At 42.9% G+C, this 21,702-nt stretch overlaps 1 protein-coding gene across 4 annotated transcripts in view; it reads left to right on the forward strand.

Annotated features, from left to right (window-relative positions):
* Nucleotides 1–21,702, forward strand: part of SLC10A7 (solute carrier family 10 member 7) — a 323,901-nt gene that overhangs the window by 278,133 nt on the left and 24,066 nt on the right. For 3 of the 4 annotated variants that reach the window (XM_044681402.1, XM_044681404.1, XM_044681403.1), the window contains one exon: nt 9,045–9,118. The exons of the other annotated variant lie outside the window; for it this stretch is intronic. In XM_044681402.1, coding sequence (XP_044537337.1) covers nt 9,045–9,118 — 74 coding nt within the window. The remainder of the gene's footprint in view (nt 1–9,044; nt 9,119–21,702) is intronic. 4 annotated transcript variants of the gene reach the window in all.

A 21,702-nucleotide genomic window follows, 5' to 3' on the forward strand; every position in this document is an offset into this window, starting at 1 on the left:
GCATGTATGTGTGTGTGTGTGTGTACATATATATATATATATATATATATATGGCAGCCCTCCTAGGGGAGGGCTAGTACATCCTTGCTGAACGGTCTCGTCTCACGGCTGAGCATCCCCAAGCTCCGTCTGCCATGATCTCAAGGCTCTTCCTTCACCACCTTGGTTGGCTTTTTCTGGATATTCTCCAGCATGGGGCCTCCAGAAATGAATGGTGATACTCCAGATGTGGTTTGACCAGGGCAGAGGAGAAGAGGAAACATCAGCTTCCTCTTCCTGGACCTGCTTTCCTTAAATCAACCTCCATTCTCACAGGATGTTGGGACTGCTAGGACACATGGTCAGTTCACTTTGGGCTTGCATTTCATTTAATCTCTTAGAGAAATCATTGTCTGGAAAAGAGAAAAGAAAGTTGTTGTTGTTATTGTTGTTGTTGTTGTTTTCTGAAACCTTATTTCTAAATATCAATTCTAAGACAGAAAAGCAACAAGGACTAGGCCATCAGGGTTAAATGACTTGTCCAGGATCCTACAGCTAGGAAATGTCTGAGACTAGATTTTAACCTGAGTCCTTCCCACTCCAGGCCTGGCTCTCTATCCTCTGTGCCATCTAGCTTTTCCCAAAAGGAAAGTTTTCTGAGCCAAGACTAGGAAGTTTAGATTGGAACCAGACCATGGCGGCCTCGAAGGCCAAACTGTGCTGTTATAGCCCCTTCCAACTTCAAGATCTGAGGTATCCATCAACCTGGGAAACAGGCATACACGAAGCATCTTCTTTCATATTCTAGTGCTCTTATGCTCTTATGTTCACTAACTGAAAGACCACTGTGGCCAGACCCATTTCGGCATTTGGTCATCATTTACTTTCATTGACGAAAAATATAAATAGATCCAGTTGGATGTTTCCACCTTCCCTAAGTCTCTCCTCATCTCCTTGATAGTAGTGTTCCCTTCTTCTCAGGTTTCATCAAGCACCATGTCTGGCTTTCTCCTTGGCTCCTTTGTTGTTGCTGTTCAGTTGTTTCTGTCATGTTTGACTTTCTGTGACCCCATTTGGGGTTTTCTTGGCAAAGATACTGGAGTGGTTTGCCATTTCCTTCTTCAGCTCATTTTATAGATGAGGAAATGGAGGCAAACAAGGTTAAGTGACTTGTCCAGGGTCACACAGTCAGAAGTTAGTTGTGAACTTGGGAAGATAAATCATCCTGACTCCAGGCCCAGCACTCTATCCACTTTTATAACACATACTTTTGAATATACCATATGTTTCTCCTCTTTCTACAATAGAATGTAAGATCTTTGAAGGCAAAGACTATCATTTCTTTATTCTTGTACCCTGCCTCACCAAAGCCTACTATAGTACCTTGCATATAATATACAACTCAGAAATGTTTGTCAAATGAATTACAAATGAATCCCACTTAAATACTATTGCAAATCATAATGCTTTTATCTGCATATGTGTATGCAGATATTTATATATCTTTGTATCAATAGATATTTACATTTATAATAGCTTTTCTTTTTCCCTTCTTAAGTAAGATTCAAAAAGATTTGTTTATACACATCCACATTCACACAGAATCACAGAAAAATTCAGAATCAGAACAAATTTTAAATGCTCATTGAGTCCAAATTGTGTATTACTTAACCAGTGTCCATCCAACCTTGTCCTCAAGACCTTCCAAAAAGGGAAAAACTCTTCCTCCCAAGACAACTGATTCTATTTTTTGGTTGCTATTATAGTTAGGAAGTTTTCCTTGACATTGATCTTAAATTTACAACTGTCATCTTTACAGCATCTACCCATCACTGCTCCAAACTTTCCCCTTGGAGCAAACAGATCAAATCTAATCCCACTTCCATATGATAGCCCGTCAGATCCTTGAAGAGAATTGTTCTGCCTTCACTGAGTCTTTTCTTTTCCAGATTAAACACTCTCAGGTCCCTGAACCCATCTTCCTGACATGTACCAGACCCTTCCCTGTCTTGACTGCCCTTGTCGGAATACCTGTGAGCTTCTCTGGGGTCCCTAGAGCTGACCACCATAGTCCAACTGTGTGCTAACTAGGGCAGAACACAGCAGGCCAATCACCCTTTTATTTCCTGGGTGCCAGGCAGCTCACAGTGCTGCTCAAGACTGCAGAAGCTTTCTTGGCAGCTCAGATGTTTTGACTCTACCTCAGTCATCTTGGATGAAAAATGACCTAATCCATCAGTCTCCATTCATCCATCAGCATTGATCTGTACTGCCTGTCACTTTGGGGAACTGTCAGAGAAGGTTGAGTAGGAACAGGTATCAGGGAAACAAAACTTGAGAAAAAGAAAGAAGTAACCAGGAGACCTAATGAAGTCTATAAGCAGGAAAGTAGAAGAGGGAGATAACTAGAGAGATTGACAGTTCAGAGCAAAACCAACCTTAAAGAAAAGGCAGGGCAGAAAGGAAGAAAACCAAAAATCAAGAAAACTTATATTTGTGTGCGCCTTTAGCTTCTTTTTCCTCTCACTTTATTTTCACTCCAAACCTGGTAGAGGAGCTAGGGCAATGCTGTATGTAGAGTGGCTCTTGAGTGAGAGTGAGAGGTTACTACCTCCCTGGACCTCAGTTTCCTCCTCTATTAAATAACTTGAGAGGCTTGTACTAGAGGACCGCGGATTTTCTTCTATTTCTAGAGATGAAGAAATTAAGTCATAGTGTGGTTTTAAGGTCACCTTGTTAATTGACGGCAGCATACATAGTGGGACCGAAGACACCTTGTTTTTTTCTTTTCTTTTTCTTTTTTTTTTAACCCTTGTACTTCGGTGTATTGTCTCATAGGTGGAAGATTGGTAAGGGTGGGCAATGGGGGTCAAGTGACTTGCCCAGGGTCACACAGCTGGGAAGTGGCTGAAGCCGGGTTTGAACCTAGGACCTCCTGTCTCTAGGCCTGACTCTCACTCCACTGAGCTACCCAGCTGCCCCCCAAGACACCTTGTTTTTTTGCTACAGACTTGATGCTTCCACCTGGCCCCTGCACTCCCTGCCAGCCCTGAGAGGCTGTACTTGGGAGCCTGTGGATATAAAAAGGAGTGAAAACAAAAAAAGTGTGAAGAGAAATAAAGGAGAGTAAAAACATGCAACATATGTCTCTCTGCGTGTATGACTAAGAAAGATAACATAAATCATGGAAAGAAAATCCTGATTCAGAAATCTATACTATGAAGGGAAAGTGGCAAAGGAGAGAAAAAAAGAGGAGGGAAGAAAAGGAAAGAAACCCCTCAAAGGTGGAAAAGCGGAGTGACCCAAAGTCACTAAAGTAATGATTAAAAAGCCAGCATTGGATCAAGTTAAAGAAAAAGAGCCACTTAACAAATGAGTGTTGGGGGAGGGGAGAAAATGTGCATGGAAATTGACAAAAGGAATTTTAACCCTAGAAATGCTGGTTATTTGCTATAATAATATGATGGGAGGTGTTAAAAATGTTATGGTACTTGGTTTTTCTTGTTGTTAACATGTTTGATTAGTCAGCAGGCCTGTACCAGTCTCTCCTAAGTATTGGGAGATACAAAGAAAAGCAAAAGCTTAGGCACTACCCTCAAAGGAGTCACATCCTAATGGTGGAGAAACAACAGGCAAAAAAAATTGTATATATAAAATAGATACAGTCTGAATGGGAGGCAATCTAAGAGGGAATGTACTAGCAGTAGCGAAGGTTGGGGAAAGACCTCTTGCAAAAGGTAGGATTTGAGCTGAGATATGAAGGAAGGAAGAATCCAGGAGGCAGAATATTCCAACCAGAGAGGAACAGGCATGGGGAAAGATCATTCCCTACCAAAGTATTATTTGTGTTGCTATTGTTGTTCAGTTTCCATTCATGTCTGGCTTTCTGTGACTTCATTTGGGGTTTTCTTAGCAGAGGTACTGGAGTGATTTGTCATTTACTTCTCCAGCTCATTTTACAGATGAGGAAACTAAGGCAAACAGTTATGTGGCTTGCCCAGTGATCATGCAGCTAGCCTGAGGCTAGATTTGAACTCCACTGAGCTATTTAGTGAGCATAAGACCATGGAATTTAGAGTTGCCCTTGGAGGTCAACTGGCTCTTTTTAAAGAGCTTAAGGAGAAAACTGAGACCGAGAGGGGAGAAATTACTAGCTTAAGGTGACACTGGTACCAAGTAGCAGATCTCATAGCTAAAAAAAGCAATTTCTTTGTTGGAGATTATTCACTTGCAGAATATTCAATATGAGAAGCAACATGGAGTGGTAAGGAGTACTGAGATTTGAGTCAAAAGAACCTAGGGTCATATCCCACTTCTGATACCTGACTGTGTGCCTGGACAAGTCCCTTCTCCTTTGGGCTTCAGACATGTCTCTAAGACTTAACTACTAACTCAGAGAAGGACTGTAATTTGCAGTGGTGGAGGGCTTGTTAAAGGCATTCCCTACTTGAGGTAAATGGCCATCAATCTAGGGAAAAGCATATCTTTGTTTTGTGTTGAAAGGTGGTAGGTTTTTGCTTTTTGCCTTTAATTTTTGATCATTGATTTCTATATAACCTTCATTTGATTCCTCCCCTTCACAGGCTATTATACTATATCTTTCCTTCCTTTTTAAGCTGAATTCTTTGGAAAAGCATCTACGTTGGGTGCCCCCCCGCCCCCTTCTCCTTGTGCTCTTCTAAATCTTTTACACTTTGGCTTCTCTCATCATTCAACTAAAACCACTCTCCAAAGTGATCTCTTCATTGCCAAATCTAATGGCTTTTTTTAAAATTTCTCACCCTTTTTGATTTCTTTGCAAACTTTGACATTGCCAGTGGCTCAAGATTTTTGTGCTCCTATCCTGGTACTTGTCTTTCCTGAGTGGCTGATCTGATTCAGTCACCTTTGCTGGATCTTTATCCATGTTATACTGACCAGCTGTAGGGATTCCCCAATGCTTTCACTCTGGTCCTCCTTTCTTCTCCCTCTATTGCCATCTCACTTAGTGATCTCATCACCTCTCAAGGATTCAGCTATCATTCCTATGGAGATGACTCCACATCTATATATTCAACCATATTCTCTTTTTGAGCTCTACTCCCATCACCAAGCACCACCTTTTGAGCCTCTTGGATTAGATGTCCTCTACACATCTCAAAGTCAGCATGTCCATAAGTGAGCTCCTTATTTTTCCCTCAAACCTGACTCTCCTCCTGACTTTCCTATGACTGTGGCATTTAAATAAGGTAATTAATATAACTAGCATTCACATAGAGGGCTTTAAGTTTTGTAGAATGCTTTAATAGCCCTTTAAGTTAGCATTGGCTAGTATTATTTCCATTCTGCATAAGAAAATCCTGAGCCTCAGAGAGGTAAAGAACTTAGCCGCACTCATACAGCGAGCAGCAGAGAGAGGGAGTGATTTAAGCCCACTTCATCTGACTCCAAAGCCATTGCTGCCCCCTACCACATTGCATACCACTTTGAGCAATCACCAGTATGGCATTCCTAGAAACTGAGTCTGAGAGATTTAGAGACTCACCCATGGTTGCACACATACACAGCTAGTAAATGTTCCCTTGGCAAGTTCAGTATTCTTGAGGATTCTACCATTAAGAGGTGCCAAGAACACAGAAAGGGCTTATAGGAGAACCAAAAAAGCAATGAAAAAATAAGATTGCTGACAAAAAACTTGGATTAATTATCTTGGAAGAGAGAATACTGAAGGATCCTTTAAATCCAGTTGTTAGATCTCAGAAGGGCTCTCATGAGGAGGATCATAGGATCGCAGAGGGAGTGCTAATAAGGGGTCATCTAGCTCAACCTTGTTCTTTTCTAGCCAAGGAAGTTGAGGTCTAGAAGGGTCAGGTGATTTGTCCATGGTCACATAGCTACTGGGTGGCAGAGCTGGAATGGTAGCAAGATGGTCTCTACCACCACAGAGGACATCTTGAGAGAAAATGGGATTCAGATGTCCTGTAGCATAAAGAATTTAGTTTATATGCAAAGAAGACTTTCTTTCCCGATGCTATGTTTTGTCCAATGTAGAAATTAGCTAAGGGGGAAATGGTAGAGAACCTTTATCGAGAGGTCTTTAAAAATTGGATAGATTCTCTCATCTAGGTGGGTGTCAATAGAGTATGTCTGAATGAGGTCATGATTATGGCTAGTAACAAGCATGCCATCTTGCTCTTACTGAATGCCTTATACTTTTTTACTTTATGCTTACTGAATATAATTGTTTATACTTTTCACAGGGCTTTTATATGCAGGTGCTCATTAGAAGTCAGATCTCCTCTAGAGAGTGATAGGGAACCCAATAGGATGAATGATCACTCTTCTAAATGTTTTAGCTTTTTATTATTTAAGTTTTTATCTATTTATCTGAAATAGGAGAATTGGATTATGGTATCCACCCTTTCCCCTTATAACACTGTCTTTCATTCATATTTAAGACCTGGTCCTTAGGAGTTTATTTTTTTGTTTTTGGTCTAGACCTGTGATTTTATCTGTATAAGGAACTCCCAGAGGGGAAATTATTCACTGATGAAGAACAGCAGTTTCTTCAACTTGCAGCCTTAGAGAGGTGCCTAGGAGCTCTGAGAGGTTAAGTGAATTACCCTATGTCACACAGTCAGAGTTGGCCACTTTCCAAGGTTAGCGCCCTAGCCACCTCTCTCCATCATCTTCATCATTTAACATATGTGCAGTTGTTAAAGCTTTTTTTTTTTTTTTTAATTCAGTGTTTCCCTGAAGGTGTATTTTCTCTAGTTTTTGTCATGAGATCATGGTGCTCCTCTCTGATAGTAACAGGAACCATTTTTTGTTGTGTTGATGTATGTTTATAATAATTTAAATAATAGTTTTTTTTTCTAATTACATGTAAAAACCATTTTAAACATTCATTCTTTAAAATTTCGAGTTCCAAATTCTCTTCCACCTTCCTTCCCTTCCCCTCTCCCCGAGATGGCCAGTATTTTATTGTAGATTATACATGTAGTCATGCAGAACATATTTCCATATTAGTCATGTTGTAAAAGAAAACAGACCCTCTCCAAAAAAATCTTGAAAAAAATGAAAGAAGTACAAAATAGTCTGCTTCGATCTACATTCAGACTTCATCAATTCTTTCTCTGGAGGCAGATGGCATTTTTCATCATGAATCCTTTGAAATTGTCTTGGATTACTGCATTGCTGAGAACAGCTAAGTCATTCACAATTGATCATCAGTTGTTAATTGCTGTTACTGTGTACGATGTTCTCCTAGTTCTGTTCACTTCACTTTATGTCAGTTCATATCAGTCTTTTCTAGATTTTTTAAAAAAGAATCCTACTCATCATTCCTTATAGTATAGTAGCGTTTCATCACAATCATATACTACATTTCATTTATCCATGCCCTAATTGATGGGCATCCCCTCCATTTCTAAGTCTTTGTCACCATAAAAAAGATTTGCTATAAATATTTTTGTATCAATAGGTCCTTTTCCTTTTTTTAAATCTTGTTGTAATATAGACCTAGTAGTGAATAATTTTTAGAGCCAAATAAATTCTTTCAAGCCTTTGGCCTTAAGTGGCCAATAAGATCCTATTAACCCAAAAGAGTTACAACAGTTGAAATCACCGCTGACCATCCGATCAATACCCATGTAATCTTAGATAAGTGCTGCTGGACTTGTGATCTCAGTACATTAATTTACTCAGTAGGATATACACTGCTTGAGGGCAGGGCAAACTTAATTTTTGTGTGGATGGAAGGATAGATAGATAGATAGATAGATAGATAGATAGATAGATAGATAGATAGATAGATAGATAGATAGATAGTAGTCAGAGACAAACAGATACATATTATACTATAATTTTTGTATTAGTATAGTGCCAGGCAATTTTTTTTAACTCTTATCTTCCATCTTAGAATCAATACTTGTATACTGGTTCTAAGGCAGAAGAGTGGTAAGAGTTAGGGAATGGGGAGTCAAGTGACTTGCCCAGGGTTATACAGTTAGGAAGTGTTCAAGGCCAGATTTGAAACTAGAGCCTCCTGTCTCTAGGCCTGGCTCTCAATCCACTGAGCCACCTAGCTTCCCCCTTGCCAGGCAAATTTTTTAAAAGAATATTTTTTTCCAGACAGAATTCCAACTTCTTAGTGTCAAAGCCTCCTTTCCAGATTCAGATTAACAGCTTATCTATTGCTTTTAGCCTTAGAAAGTTTCTTGAGGCACCAAGAATTTAAGCGACTAGTCACCTAGGCTGTATGTGGGTCACCCAGTTAAAAGTAGGACTTGAGTTTAGGTCTTTCTCTCCTGAAGGCCATCCCTCCATCCCCTTTACCACACTGTACCTCATCTTACAGATACTAGGCATTTACACATTTGTTGAATTGTTGACTTTCATTGGCATGGGAAATCCATCCAGTGGTGCAGATCACCATCTCTTGTGGGCCTTCTCATTCTATGCAGTTCTTGTCTATGTGATTCCATTTTGGAAGGTCCAATCCATACTTTGAAGGCCTTCTGGTTTGATTTATCTCATACTGGTACCAATGTAGCATTGGAACATCTAATTAATATGTAGTATGTGCTCCATGTTTTTATTTTCTGGGGACCAGAGAACAGAGAAGAAGAGGATGACTAATCATTTTTATATATCAGCTACTAAGAGCCAGGCATGATGCTAAGGGCTTTTTTTTTTTTTAAACAAATATTTATCACTTGATCCTCATTGCATCCCTGGGAGGTAAGGGCTATTATCTGCTCCATTTTACAGATGAGGAAACTGAGGCAAGCAGCAGTTTAATGACTTGCCCAGGGTCACAGTAAGTGTGTGTCAGTAAATGTCTGAGACCATATTTGAAGTGGGGCCTTTCTGCCCCCGGGGCCTGGTGTTGTGTCTCCTGTCCAGGGTAGCACCCACTGCCTTTATAGATGAGATCCTCTCCTTGCCCAAAGAAAGGATGCCTTCTGTTTCTGTGACATATGAGTGGGCTGTCCCACGGGGTTCTGGGCCTAGAATGTATTAGTAATTAAGCTTGGAGTACAAGCGTTAGTAATGTGGCCATTTTCCCTTTTTCCTTGCCCTAGGAATAATCTGGGCTTCACACCAGCTGACACCGTGGCTATCATCTTCTGCTCCACACACAAATCTCTCACACTGGGTAAGTAAATGGGAGCCCCGAGGAGCACTTTTCCGTGGAAACCTGGCCACAGAACTTCGTCCATTTAGGGCTCGAAGGGCCACGGGAAAACCCTTGGGGAGGCCCTTGGGACCGTCTGCTGCCCCATTTAGAGAGCCGGCAGGGTGGCAGCGCCCAGGGCACAGGAGCTGTACGAAGCCAGGTCACGTGGGCTTCCCCAGCCTTGTTCTATACCCCCGGAGGGAGAGCCCTCCCCTGTGCGGCCCCCTCGGGGCTTCCGCGTGCCTGCGTGCTCAAGCCCATAGAAGTTCCCAGAGCAGAATATGGGCCCAGGAGGAGGGGATGCCTGTCCTTCCCCTGCTGATCTGTGCTGGGAGGGGCCTGAAGATTGCCCAGCGCCACCTCTGCTTTGCGTCTCAGTCAGGATTCGAACTCCTAGTCTTCCTGGCTCAGGCCAGTGCCCTGTACGCCCTGGGAAACTGTTCTTCCTCTGGGAAACTGTTCTTCCTTTCCCGTATGTAAGGGACGAGTGCCGTCCCTGCGCAGCCTCCCGGCCTGAGACCGAGATTACAGCGCCACGAGTGGGTTGCTTGGTTCCCCTCTCGCTCAGAACTGAAGGAGGGCCTGACATTCCTACTCTTCTTCCGAGGCCTCTTTTCCCTCCATCCCCAGAGGGCGGGCCATTCCCCGGAGCCCTACCCTGCCTCCGGACAGCAGAGACAGGCAGCGCTGAAGAGAAGAGGGCGCGAGGACCCGCCCTCAGAGCCTCTCCCCAGGCCTGTTTCACCACAGGGGCGAGGGCCAGAGGGGAGGGTCCGAGCTAGGATCCACAGGAAAGCCTCAAGATCGGGTTCGAGAGGGGCCCACGACCAGAAATGTCATCAGTAGAACATTGGCGTGTCTCATTAGGTGGGCTTCCTCCAGACGGCGTTCTCGGGGGGGCCAGTAGGACCAGGGTTCCAGGCCGCTTCTGTGACCCTGGCCAAGCCCCTTAGCCCCTGTTGTCCAGTATTAAAACTCCTCTTTCTTGGAACTGATGCTGTGAACTCTAACACAAAAGCTTGGGGTAAAACTAAATGCGCCGTTCTTGTACGGAGCGTGCAGCACCCCCTACAGGCTGCCGAGGGAAACGCAGAATTTAGGTTTTAGCCTCAGCCTGCTTAGCTTTGAGTGACTCCCCTGGGGGTGTCTCTCTCTGAAGGCCAGATGCGCCTGGCCTGTGCTGGCCCTAGAGGCCCTGACTTCAGGAGCCTGTGGTCCAAGGGGAGAGAGGGCGGCTCGGGAACAAGTACAGGCAGGATAGATGCCAGAGAATGGGCAAGATGGCCCGGGGCAGAGCTCAGGCGGGAGGCAGGCCCATTCCTGCCTCCCTGTCGCTTTCACACCTCTTCTTTCAGAAAATCATCTGTGGCTGCTCAGCCTGACTTCAGCCTGGGATGGAGGGAAATGGAGGGGGCTGGGCGTGTCCTGATGGGCAAGCCTGTATTGCAGCCCTTACCTTCTGGGCCCACATGGTTGTGGCAGCAGACAGACTGTGGTTAGGCCAGGTGATTCTGTTTGGTTCTAAAGAGAGAGCTGTCTGTCCATTATGATTAAAGGTAGAAAAATATTAAGACTGAAACTTAAGCCAGAAGCCATCCTCCTTTTACACTTGAGGAAGCTGGAGCCCAAACAGTGACTTTCCCAGGGTCACACAGATACTAAGCGCTGGCATTTGAAGGCAAGTTCTTTGGCCCAGGGAGCCAGGGCTCTTTCCATCCCCCCCCCCCCCCCCCATGGAGGGGCAGAGGAGAAGCTTGTAAAAGGCATTCCACAGACTCTCTTAGATCCTGCCTCCCCAGTAGTGGTGGGCTCCTGCTCTCACAATTTGCTGTCGTTGTTTATTGTTCAGTCCAGGGGGAAGGAGGGTTCATTTCAATCATTTGAGATTTTCTTGGCAAAGATACTGGGTTGGTTTGCCATTTCCTTCTTCATTTGACAGAAAACTGAGGCAAATAGAGTGAGTTTAAAAATCATGCCACCCTCATGGTATTTACCTCAATGAGGGTCATATGCAGATTCTTCAGGGATGGAAAGCATGTTGTAAGTGGACAGCGTATTGGCTGAGGAGTCAAGAAGACTTGGGTTCAAGTGACCCTGAGCCTTCAGTGTGCCGAAGGAGACTCCCTTCTAAGTCACAGGCAAGCCATCTATCATTGTTCAGACAATAGCTGTTGATGGATGGTGTCATCTGCAAAGTGACCATTCTTGTCTTTCTAGATTTTGAAAATACTTCATCAACTACACAGAGACATGTAACTAAAACTCTGGATATTCCAGCAGGAGTTTAAAACTAATAGAAGACTATGGTACAATGCAGAGAACCATAGATGTACAGTGACAGGCCCTGGGTTCAAATTCTGCTTCCTCCACTTACTCCCTATGAAGTTACTCCTTGACTTCCCTGAGTCCCAGTTTTCCCATCTCTGAAAGGAGAGAATTGGGCTCGATGGTCCCTAACATTCCTTCTAACTGTGAAACCCAATGAGATCACAATTGCATCCTTTCTTTTACTCTCAAAGTACCCTACTTCCTTTTTTCACCATCACCAAATAATGTTTCCTTGGTGGCCCTCTATTCCTTTCCTTTCCCCTCTATGTTTTCACCTGACAACTTTAGCTGTCGTTCCATAATTCTCTAATTACTGGCTTCAAGGAAGTAGGTCTGAACTTGCTGTCTCTCTGTGGCAGCCAGTGTATAGGGCCGGGGTGGGGGGACTGGTCTACAACTCCTACAGAGGGCCAGAATGATGTAGAGGCTCTTAGTCCTGAGATAAGTGTAGCTGGTTGGCTAGCCACCATAAAAGCTCCATTACTATTGGAAGGAGTCTGAGTAAATAAGAAGGGAACTTGTGTCCTTCGCACCAAGCCAGGGCTTCTGCTGTACCAACCCCAGCTCACCATCGGTCTTTACAACTTGAGGAACCCCAGGGATTTATTTGGGCTGAAAAAAGGAAAATCTTAAAGTCCCAAGAAAAATCTTTTATGTTCCTATAATGTTCTCATAGGCTAGGACTTATCTATCTTGAAGTTTGTTTGTTTTTTAAGGGCAGGGAAGGTCCTGTTTAGGGGGGAGGGAGACTATAAAGGCAGAATATTACATACTTTGTCAGAGAAGTGACTGTAGCAGTTATTCTTCCTTAAGTGTTTCTTTGTAAGGGTGCCGTTCACTGGAGGTTGGGCTTGAAATATCCCAAAATGACTACAGTACCAAAAGGCATCCATAATACTTACTTTAAAAAGAAAACCAAAAAGGCCTGCTCAAGTGGCAGCTAGCATGGAATCCTGACTCTGAATTTGCCTAGTGACTAAGATTTCCTTTTTTTTTTTTTTTTTAAACCTTTACCATCTGTCTTAGAACTGCAGAAGAGCAGTAAAGGCTTGGCAATGGGGGTTAAGTTACTTGCCCAAGGTCACCCGACTAGGGAGGTCTGAGGCCAGATTTGAACCTAGGACCTCCAGGCTCTTAAGCTCGGCTCTTAATCCACTGAGCCACCCAGCTGCCCCCTTCCCATTGGTTTTTGTTTTTATCATCCCTCCCTAAAGCCAGATCTCCTGAACAATAATTTTTGGAAACCAGATGAAAGTGTTTTTTTGCCTTTTTATTTTGCTGCTTTAAAGGGTCAGGTTTTCTGGGATTTGAGTTTTTATTTGAAATACCTGCTGGTGCTGATACAGGAGTAAAACTCTATTGAGAGATTTCAGGGCTACACCCTGAGTCCCTTTCCCTTAGGGTACCTGCTTTCACTAGCTATGAATCTTGTAAGTAACACAGCAACCTCCCCCACCTTCCAGGCATTCCCCACCCCCACTCCCATCACCACAGCAACCTGGACCTTTGGGCAGTTAGAGAAACCAGAGTGTTGTCTCAAAAATGTCCTTATTTCCATCTGGAAAAGGAGAGGTCGGTCCTAGACAGAACCTCACAAAAGCTTTGTGTTTTATAGTGTCAGCTTTTACAAGGTTCAGTCCATGCCCCTCCTCCCATGCCAGCTGAGCCTGAGATTATTGGTAGGGAGGATGCTGTGCTAATCACTGTGCCTGTAAACTAATAATTACTCTGTTAGAGACCGTCTGCAGAGAAATTACAGGATGGCACACTAAGCGTGGAGGACACAAATTCTAGAAAACAGGGGCAGCCCACTTCAGAGAAGATTAGTCATGTTTGCCTTCCTTGTCTTCCCCCAAACATCAGGGATCAGAGGATTCACTTTTTATGGGAAAGAAGTTGGCTCATCCCAGTGGAAACCGACTCTTTGAGCCATAAAGGAAATGCACAGCCCTGCTGGGCAGGCTTCCCACCTGGCGTGTTTGTCTCATGAAAAGGCTACCTGCAGTTGACTTTCTGTACCACTCTCACATCAAGCTAACAAGATCCATACAATTTATTATTTGTTTTTAAATAGCAGCAAAAGAAAGATAACCTGGTCTAGAGGGGAAAATATCCAAGTCAGAGCCAGGAGATCTGCATTCCGGTTTGGCTGTCTTTTCTGAGCTGCATGTTCCAGGAGAAGGAAGGGAGGAAGAAGGAAAGAGAGGGAGGGAGGGAAAGAGAGAAAGAGAGAGAGAAGGAAGGAGGAGAGAAGGAAGGAAGAGAGAAAAGAAGAAAACATTTGTTTAAGTACTTTATGCAAAGCACTGTGCTAAATGCCAGAGATGCAAATGGAAAAAATAAGGCCGTCCCTGATCCTCCAGGAGACCTCATTCCCATATAGGAAAAGAATACTTGGGAGATTTAGCTGCTGGTCCAGTGGAAAAGTCCCATTGTCCTTGGGGTACAGCAGCAAAATAGATAATGCTGCATATTCTATAATGTCATTTCTTCCTATAATCACATCCGTTTCAAATATCAAAGCATTTAACAGTGCCAGGAACTTTGGTGACGAATTTTATTTTCTGAGTCTTCAGTAGCTGTGGCCACTGAGAAGGCAGGGGCTCTAGCATCCATAGGAATACCTGCTAAAGCACATCTCTCCAGAAATTGCTTCCCAGGCTGGTAGCTGGGCTGGGGATTATGAGGGATTTACCTTACAGTTTGGGCAAGGAAAATGAGACCCTCCTTCCTAGCGAGCATTCCCCTCTAGGATGGCCAGAAGCAGGGATAGTGACCTTTGGAGCACTGCTATTTCCAGAATTCTTGGGTCTTGATCATAAGTTCTTGTCTTTTTTTTTTTAATTTAGAATATTTTTCCATGGTTACATGATTCATGATTTTCCCCTCTCTTCCTTCCCCCCTCCCAGAGCTGACAAGCAGTTCCACTGGGTTATACATGTATCATTGTTCAAAACCTATTTTCATGTTATTCTTATTTGCAATAGAGTGAGCTTTTAAAGCCATAACCCCAATCATATCCCCATCAAACCATGTGATCATTGATCATAAGTTCTAAGAGAGCCTATTTCTTATCTAGACTGTGTCTCCCCTGGCACTCAGGACAGCATTCTGCCCTTTATAATCAAACTCCAGAAAGTCTGTGATCATTCCCTCCAGTGATCAGACCACACAGCCATCCTTGCCTGTCTGTCCTATGTTCCCATCCACATAGAGCCCACCCAAAATGCTAAGGTAGGGAAGTGTTCTCTTCACATTTCAGAGAGTTGTATTTATTGGAGTTAATCCTTTTGGGCCTCTGTTTTCCCATCTGTTCAGATGAAAGAGTTCATTTCCATTAGATGATCTCTGAAGTTTCTTCAGGCTCTAAGATATTATGGTTCTCACCATACTCTGTTTTCTAGGATGGGATCTTCTTACCCTCACCTATATATAATCTAGTAGATAAACATGAGAGTGATGTCTGAGACTCAATGACATAAAGAGAACTGTTAGGTATCAGAGGCAACATTGAAACCCAAGGCTTCCTGATGCTACTATTGTTTCTCTGGCTTTACCAGACAAGTAATAAACTTTTATATAGTCCTTTAAGATTCATGAAGCATTTTACATATATTATCTCATTTTATCTTCACAACAGTCCTAGAAGGTGGATATTATTATTGTCACCAGTTTACAAATGTGGAAATGAGGCAGACAAGTTAAATGACTGTCTAGGGTCATACAGTTAATAAATGACTAATGAATGATTTGAGTTCAAGTCTTCCAGTGATGGAGCAGTCTATCATTTATATGACCCAGCTCCTTCTTGTAATTATTTTTTATAAAGAAAGATGCAGCTAACAAACATTCCTTTTAATCCAAAGTCAGTGAAAGAAAACATCAAGGGGGATCAAAATGTACCAGATTTCATCTTCAAAAGCTTTCATCCTTCTTCCCTCCCCTCCCTTCAGATTAAGATTTCCTTCAGTGCACGAGTACTTCGGAAGTCCTTTAATAAATGGGACACACCAACTGGTTGCCCTGGGATAATACGAGCCAAGTTTGAATCATTTCAATTCAACAGTCACCTTCTGTATGCCAGGCCCTGTGCTAAGTGCCGGGGATACAAAATCCAAAATGAAACAAACCCTGCCCTCAAGGAGTTTACATTCTATTGAGGGAAACAGCTTATACACAGAAAAGAGAATACAAAATGATGGAGGTCTAGACAGCACCAACCACTGTGGACATTGGTAAAGGAACAGTTGATCCTGAACATGAGCTTGGCTTTGGAGGAATCTTGGGGACCGAGATGGAGAGGGTATTCCAAGCACGGGGAAATAATGTGAAAGCAAAGAAGATGGAAGGTTATGTCTGAGGCCATTTTGGCTGGAACTCAGAATGTGTGTGGAAGAGTCAGTAATAGGATCTGTACTCCAGAATCAGTTGCTATGGGACTGCCAGCTCCCATATGGTTTGTTAATGCAGTTAATGACCTCGACAAGTCAATTCTTACCAGAGAACTCCTCCTGCTTTGTTACCCTACTTCCATCACCAGTGTGTTCTGCCAGCCGTGGTTTAGACCAGTCTTAGCCCCCCTCCCCACACATGTGTTCAGTGATTGCATGTAACACCTTCACACACATGCTGGCCTTCCTTGATTCATTGCTTTTATTAGTGCATTTGCCATTGATTGATTAGTTCCTGGTATTAGGACTTTGTCTATTGATGGATAGCAGATGAAGTGACTATTTGACCTTTAATTATGAGGCTTCCTATTGAAAATGACATTGAGCTATGGCTCTGTGGAATCCATCTGGAAACCCTGACATGGAGCTGCTCCCCTGGAGCTCATTCAGAGGGAAAGAGGAGGCCGGAAGGAAGCGCTGCCTTGTCGCTGCTGGTCCTCCGAAGCAGCGCTGCCCGACTCATTGGCTGCTTCCAGAGTTGCTACTGAGCATGGTTTTACATCTTATGGATGTGAAATCTCTGCCGGGGGGTGGGGGTGGGGAGATACCATACGAAGAGCCACCCATGAGCACTTTCTCTTCCTCTTCTTCTCATTTCAATAATCTTCAAAGGCAAGGTACTGTGATTCAGTATGGAATGATAGAAAGAGCCTTGGGCTGGGAGTCAGGAGAGGTTTCATAACCTAGATCAGACATTTATTACCTATGGAACTGTGGGCAAGGCATTCCACTACTGTGCTTCAGTTTCCATGTCCAAAATGTATCAGTTTTCCCTTCTCTATCTCTTGCTAAGTCTTTATCTCTGTGAAAGGCAAGGGTTTGTAAAGTGACTTTCCCCTTTCTAAGCCACAAACTAAGAGTCATTTCTATAGATTAAGAAAAAGTATTTAAAGTCAGATCTCACTGAGCCCGCCCCCCCCTGCTGTCCAGAGGCATCTGGGTGTCCTGTCCTCCACTCCCGAGTACTGCAAGATTCAGTTGTCTATTTCCGCAGTAAGCTATTAAAACAGCAGAGGAAATACTTTGCAAGAGTAGAAAAGATGCATCTGTCTTTGGGGTGGGCTAGCCATAGGGCTGGCTCCTGAAAAGTGAGTTTCTTAGATTTACATGGGTCTAAGAGCCTGCGCCATTTGACAGCACCCCTAAAGATGCCACTGCAGTTACATATCTGGGAGAGTTTACCATCATGCAGCAGAAAACGGGATGATGTGTGTGTCATTCTGGGCTATGTAGCAGAGAAGAGAGAAATGTCAGTCTGTCCATTGAATGATGTATTTCTGTTCAGCAGAACATCGAAAACTGTTTCAAGCTTTGATTCTCTGTTAGTTATGAAAAGCTGAGTTGCCTGAGATTTACTGCTGGGGTATCTAGAGTTCTGAGTAAATGGTTCAAGAAGCCAGGTGCCTGCTGGGCAGCTTGTGTGAATTTAAAGTTTCTTCTGGAAGAAGAAGGCTCAGGCCCAAGCATAAGAGTCTGTAGAGTGGCTTAAGGTTTGCAAAACACTTTTCTTACAAGGACTCTGAAGTAGGTAGTGCAAGTATTATCTCCCTTGGTCTCATAGCTAATAAATGTCAGAAGTGCAATTTGAACCCAGCTTTTCTGACTCAGGTTCAGCACACTCTACTCTGCCTGCCCTATGCTGCATCATAAGAGTAAACCAATGCTGCCCATCCACCCACCTTCCACCTCCATTTCCACGTTCCACCAGAAATGGAAGTGTGCATGGGAATCCCAAGAGACGAATCTGGCAAATTAGACTTCTTCACCTTCCTCTTGGAATTCCTATGCACACTCCCACTTCGGTTGTAATATTTTCCCAGATTTGGCACATTCACATTGTCTTTTCCATTTGTGCCATGAGAGAACCTAAGCCAAAGGTAAGATTTGGATCACGATCTGAATGTAATCTCCAATGACTTACACACTCACCCCTTATCAGATCTCTTTCATGTAGAAAGCAGGTGTCAAGAAACCTAGGTTCCTCATAGCAGCTTACTAGCTATGTGAATAAACTTTGTGGGCCTCAGTTCCCCCATCTGTAAGATGGGAGTTGGCTCTAAATGTTCTTTAAGCTCACCATACACTTCTTTGATTCTGAAAGATTTTCACTGTTTAGGAAGAGGATTTTAGAGTTGAAAGAAATTAGCAGCCATCCAATCCAAACCAGAGCTGAAAAAGTGGCCCATCTACAAGCTGCTCCCCCAGAAGACTAGCCATCCAGCCTCTGCCTGAAAGGACTCACTGGATCCTGAGGAAACACACAGATTCTGAGACCTTTTCATAAGTGATAGATAGATTAAAAGCCCAAAGAGATAATAGAACTACTGGTCATCCAACTCCTTCCATATATAGAAGAAGAACCGAAGAGTCAGAGTGGTCAAGTGATAAAGTCTTATTATAACAGAGTCAGAATCTGAAGCCAGCTTCTCTTATTGAAGACCCAGTGTTCCTTCCCTTTTCCCATCATGCACAACCAACTAATATCCTAACTTAGCAGGTGCAACCCCAGGTGGTTTCTTTAGATTACTTAGGTTTCTAATAACACCATACAATTGTACCTGCAAAATTTAATTATTTAAACTCAAACACAATAGCTCTAAGGCAATTTCATGTTGGCACAGAAAAGACATCTCTAGTGAATTTTCAGAGAACTGAATGTTGTAGTGACTGTCTAGGTGGCGAGCACCCTGCAATGAGCTCAGGGACTAAATCCATTTTGATGGAAATTGATAAAGGAGAGGAAGACCAATAATAATAGTAGTTGACATTCATATAGCCCTTGAAGGTCTACCGAGTGTTTTGTAAACATTATTTGATGTTCACACCAACCCTGTAAAATCGATTCTATTATTGTCCCCATTTTAAAGATGAGAAAATTGGGATGCAGTGGGGTGACTTACCCAAAGTCACACAGCTACAGGTAATAACTGTCTGAAATTAGATTTGAATCTCAGTCTTTCTCACTCCCAGCCTAATCTTCTACCCTCTGTGCCCCACAGCCTCTCTGATGTTACTGCACATGTGAACATTTGATTACTCTGCTGTCATGTCGCTTTGTAGTTCCAAAAAGGAGACTCCCCACTTGTCAGGAATTCTCCTTCTGTCCCCAAACAGATGTTTTTGGCTTTGGCCCTGGCCATGTCCAGGAGAGCCAGCCCCAGCTCACTTCCCAGTGCTTCCTCTCCTTCCGCATACTGCCAGCCTTGGTGGAGTTTTTATTAATATTTAGAAAGTTTGCCTCTAGCAGTACTAAAGTGCGCATCAGAGAACAACAGTTGTTTACTGTGTTTGAACTGAAGGATTTCACCCAGGAGATCTCATCCACTTGAAGTTTACATCTCTCAATCTCGACTTGCAAACTGAGATCGATGAATAACCATTGTCATTTCAGAGTTGCATCTCTCCAATTATTTATTTGCTCTTGTCTCTTCCCAGAAGTTCCCTTAATTGGATCAGACACTAAGAACCACATTGCAGGGATTTTGCATGACAGCCAGCTTCCCTGCCTCTTTAGAATAAAGAGCATGCATACCCCTGGCTGCAAAATGAGGATGACACCCGGCCCCTCCCCAGTCCCTTCCTACAGCGCCATCAAAACAACCCCAAGCCAGGAAGGAAAGAGGGGAGGCTGTCGCCTTTTACAGCTCCTCCATACTCAGCAGGCTGCTGACAAGTTACCCTGGGGGAGACGCGATATTGGACACAACTCAAGAGACTCCTAGGTCCCGATGCGGCATTCTTGGAACATTGCCTCTCCTGAAACTTAGAGGGTTGGAACTTGTATGTACCGTGGCAGCAAGGCTCATGGGGAGGAGGAGGAGGAGAAGGAAGAGGTGGAAGTAGAGTCAGTGACAGTAAATCTTGGGCGAGCACAAAGGTGCCTTCCCTAAAGCTGAGCTTTGGAGTAGGAATGCCTGAGCCTTCCCTATACATGTGCCAAGGATACAAGTCTCTGATAGTTCATTTGATATTAAAATGACTTGGAGATTAATCCTTTCTTTCAGGTAAATCCCCCAAATTACCAACCCATACAATTTTTTCCAGAATCGTAAAATCACAGAATTTTAGATTTAGAAGAGACCTCAGCAAGTTCCCAGTCCAGAGAATACCCCTTAAAGTCAGGCAGCCCAGTGGATAGAGTATAGGACTAGGATTAAAAAAGATCTGAGTTCATATCCAGCTCATTTGTATCTCCTCTAGTACTGTACACAGGCACAGGGCAGATCATTTCAAGTCTCTCAGCCTCAGTTTCCTGTTCTGTAAAATGTGAATAATAATAGTGCTTACATCACAGGATCACTGTGAGAATCAAATAAGATAATATGTATGAAGCACCATGTAAATGCCTACAGATTATTACAGTTATTTAACTTACCCTCCAAAGGGTACATAAATGCTAAAAGATCTCCAAAAAGAGGAAACCCACTACTTCCCAGTGCCATCCATTCCACTTCTGAAGAATTTATTATTAGGAAAAAATTTTTTTATTAAAAACCTAATTTAGAGGAGACTAACGCAGAACTCTAAAAATGAAATGAGGAAGGATTCAAAGACTTAGAACAAGAAGGGGCCTGGAGTTCATCTAGCCCAGCTCCCTCATTTTACAGATCAGAAAACAGAGTCCCAGAGAGAATTTTTGCCCAAGATCACACTACTTAGCTAGGAGTCTGGCTTCAGTCCTGACTCTAAATGTAGCTGCCTTTCGACTGTGTCACAACAAAATCAAGTTATATTCATTCATTCATTCAATAACTATGTGCCTGCGTATAGTTCTAGAGGAGATACAAAGATGTTTATATTCCTCAGATATGTATATGTAATATGTAACATAAATATATGTGTGTGTGTATATATATATATATATATAAGAACATTATATGTGTATATAATGTTCTTTTCCAAACTTATATGCTTGCACATCTTAACTCCCTTACCAGGTTATAAACCCCTTAATGCAGCAAGTATGCCATATTCATCCTTTTTTCACTCTCAAGATCTGCCCTACACCTTGTATATAGCTTAATAAAATGTTTTTAGTGAATAAATGGAATAGGTTCCTTGCCCTTAAGAGCATAAAATGGGTTATTAGCAATTTAGATTTGCACTGGACTGGGAGTCAAGACCTGCCAGTGTCATTATAAGCAATTTCATTTAACCTCTGGGCCTTAGTTTCCCCACCTGAAAAGTGGGAATAAAAACTTTTTCCTTACCTACTTCTCAAGGGCATAAAGAAGAAAGCATTACAAACCACAGAGTGACATATGCAAGTAAAATTATTATGAAGTATTTTGAATTCATTACTCTTTATTCCTTATAATAACTCTGAGGGCTATGGCATAAAGATTATTTTCCTCTTTTTACAGAGAAGGAAACTGAGTGTCAGGGAGATGGTATGATTTGCTCATGGTCTTTTTTTAAAAAAAAAAAAAGCACCAGCTAAAAAGGAGCAGAACCAGGTGGCCAACTCAGATATCTGTGACCCCATGTCCAAATCTCTCTTCACTACCCCATTGGGTACTATCTTCAGGCATTGCTGGTTAATAGAAATTGCCAGCAGTGTGCATCATTTGGTCATGTGAGGATTATAACTTTCAATTTCCTGAATGAGATATACCAGTGTTGAGCGGTATCTCCTAGCCCTTTGACTCTGCCACCTGGCAGCACCTCCTGTAGCCCCTCTCACTGTCCACAAGTGCCTCGTTATAGAATCTTGCATGGCTTGGAAAACTTCCTGCTGTCAACCCTCTTTCGATGACAGTCATCCAGACTATTCTGCGGCAGCTA

Source organism: Gracilinanus agilis, chromosome 6, assembly GCF_016433145.1.
Source record: "Gracilinanus agilis isolate LMUSP501 chromosome 6, AgileGrace, whole genome shotgun sequence".
Lineage (NCBI taxonomy): Eukaryota > Metazoa > Chordata > Mammalia > Didelphimorphia > Didelphidae > Gracilinanus > Gracilinanus agilis.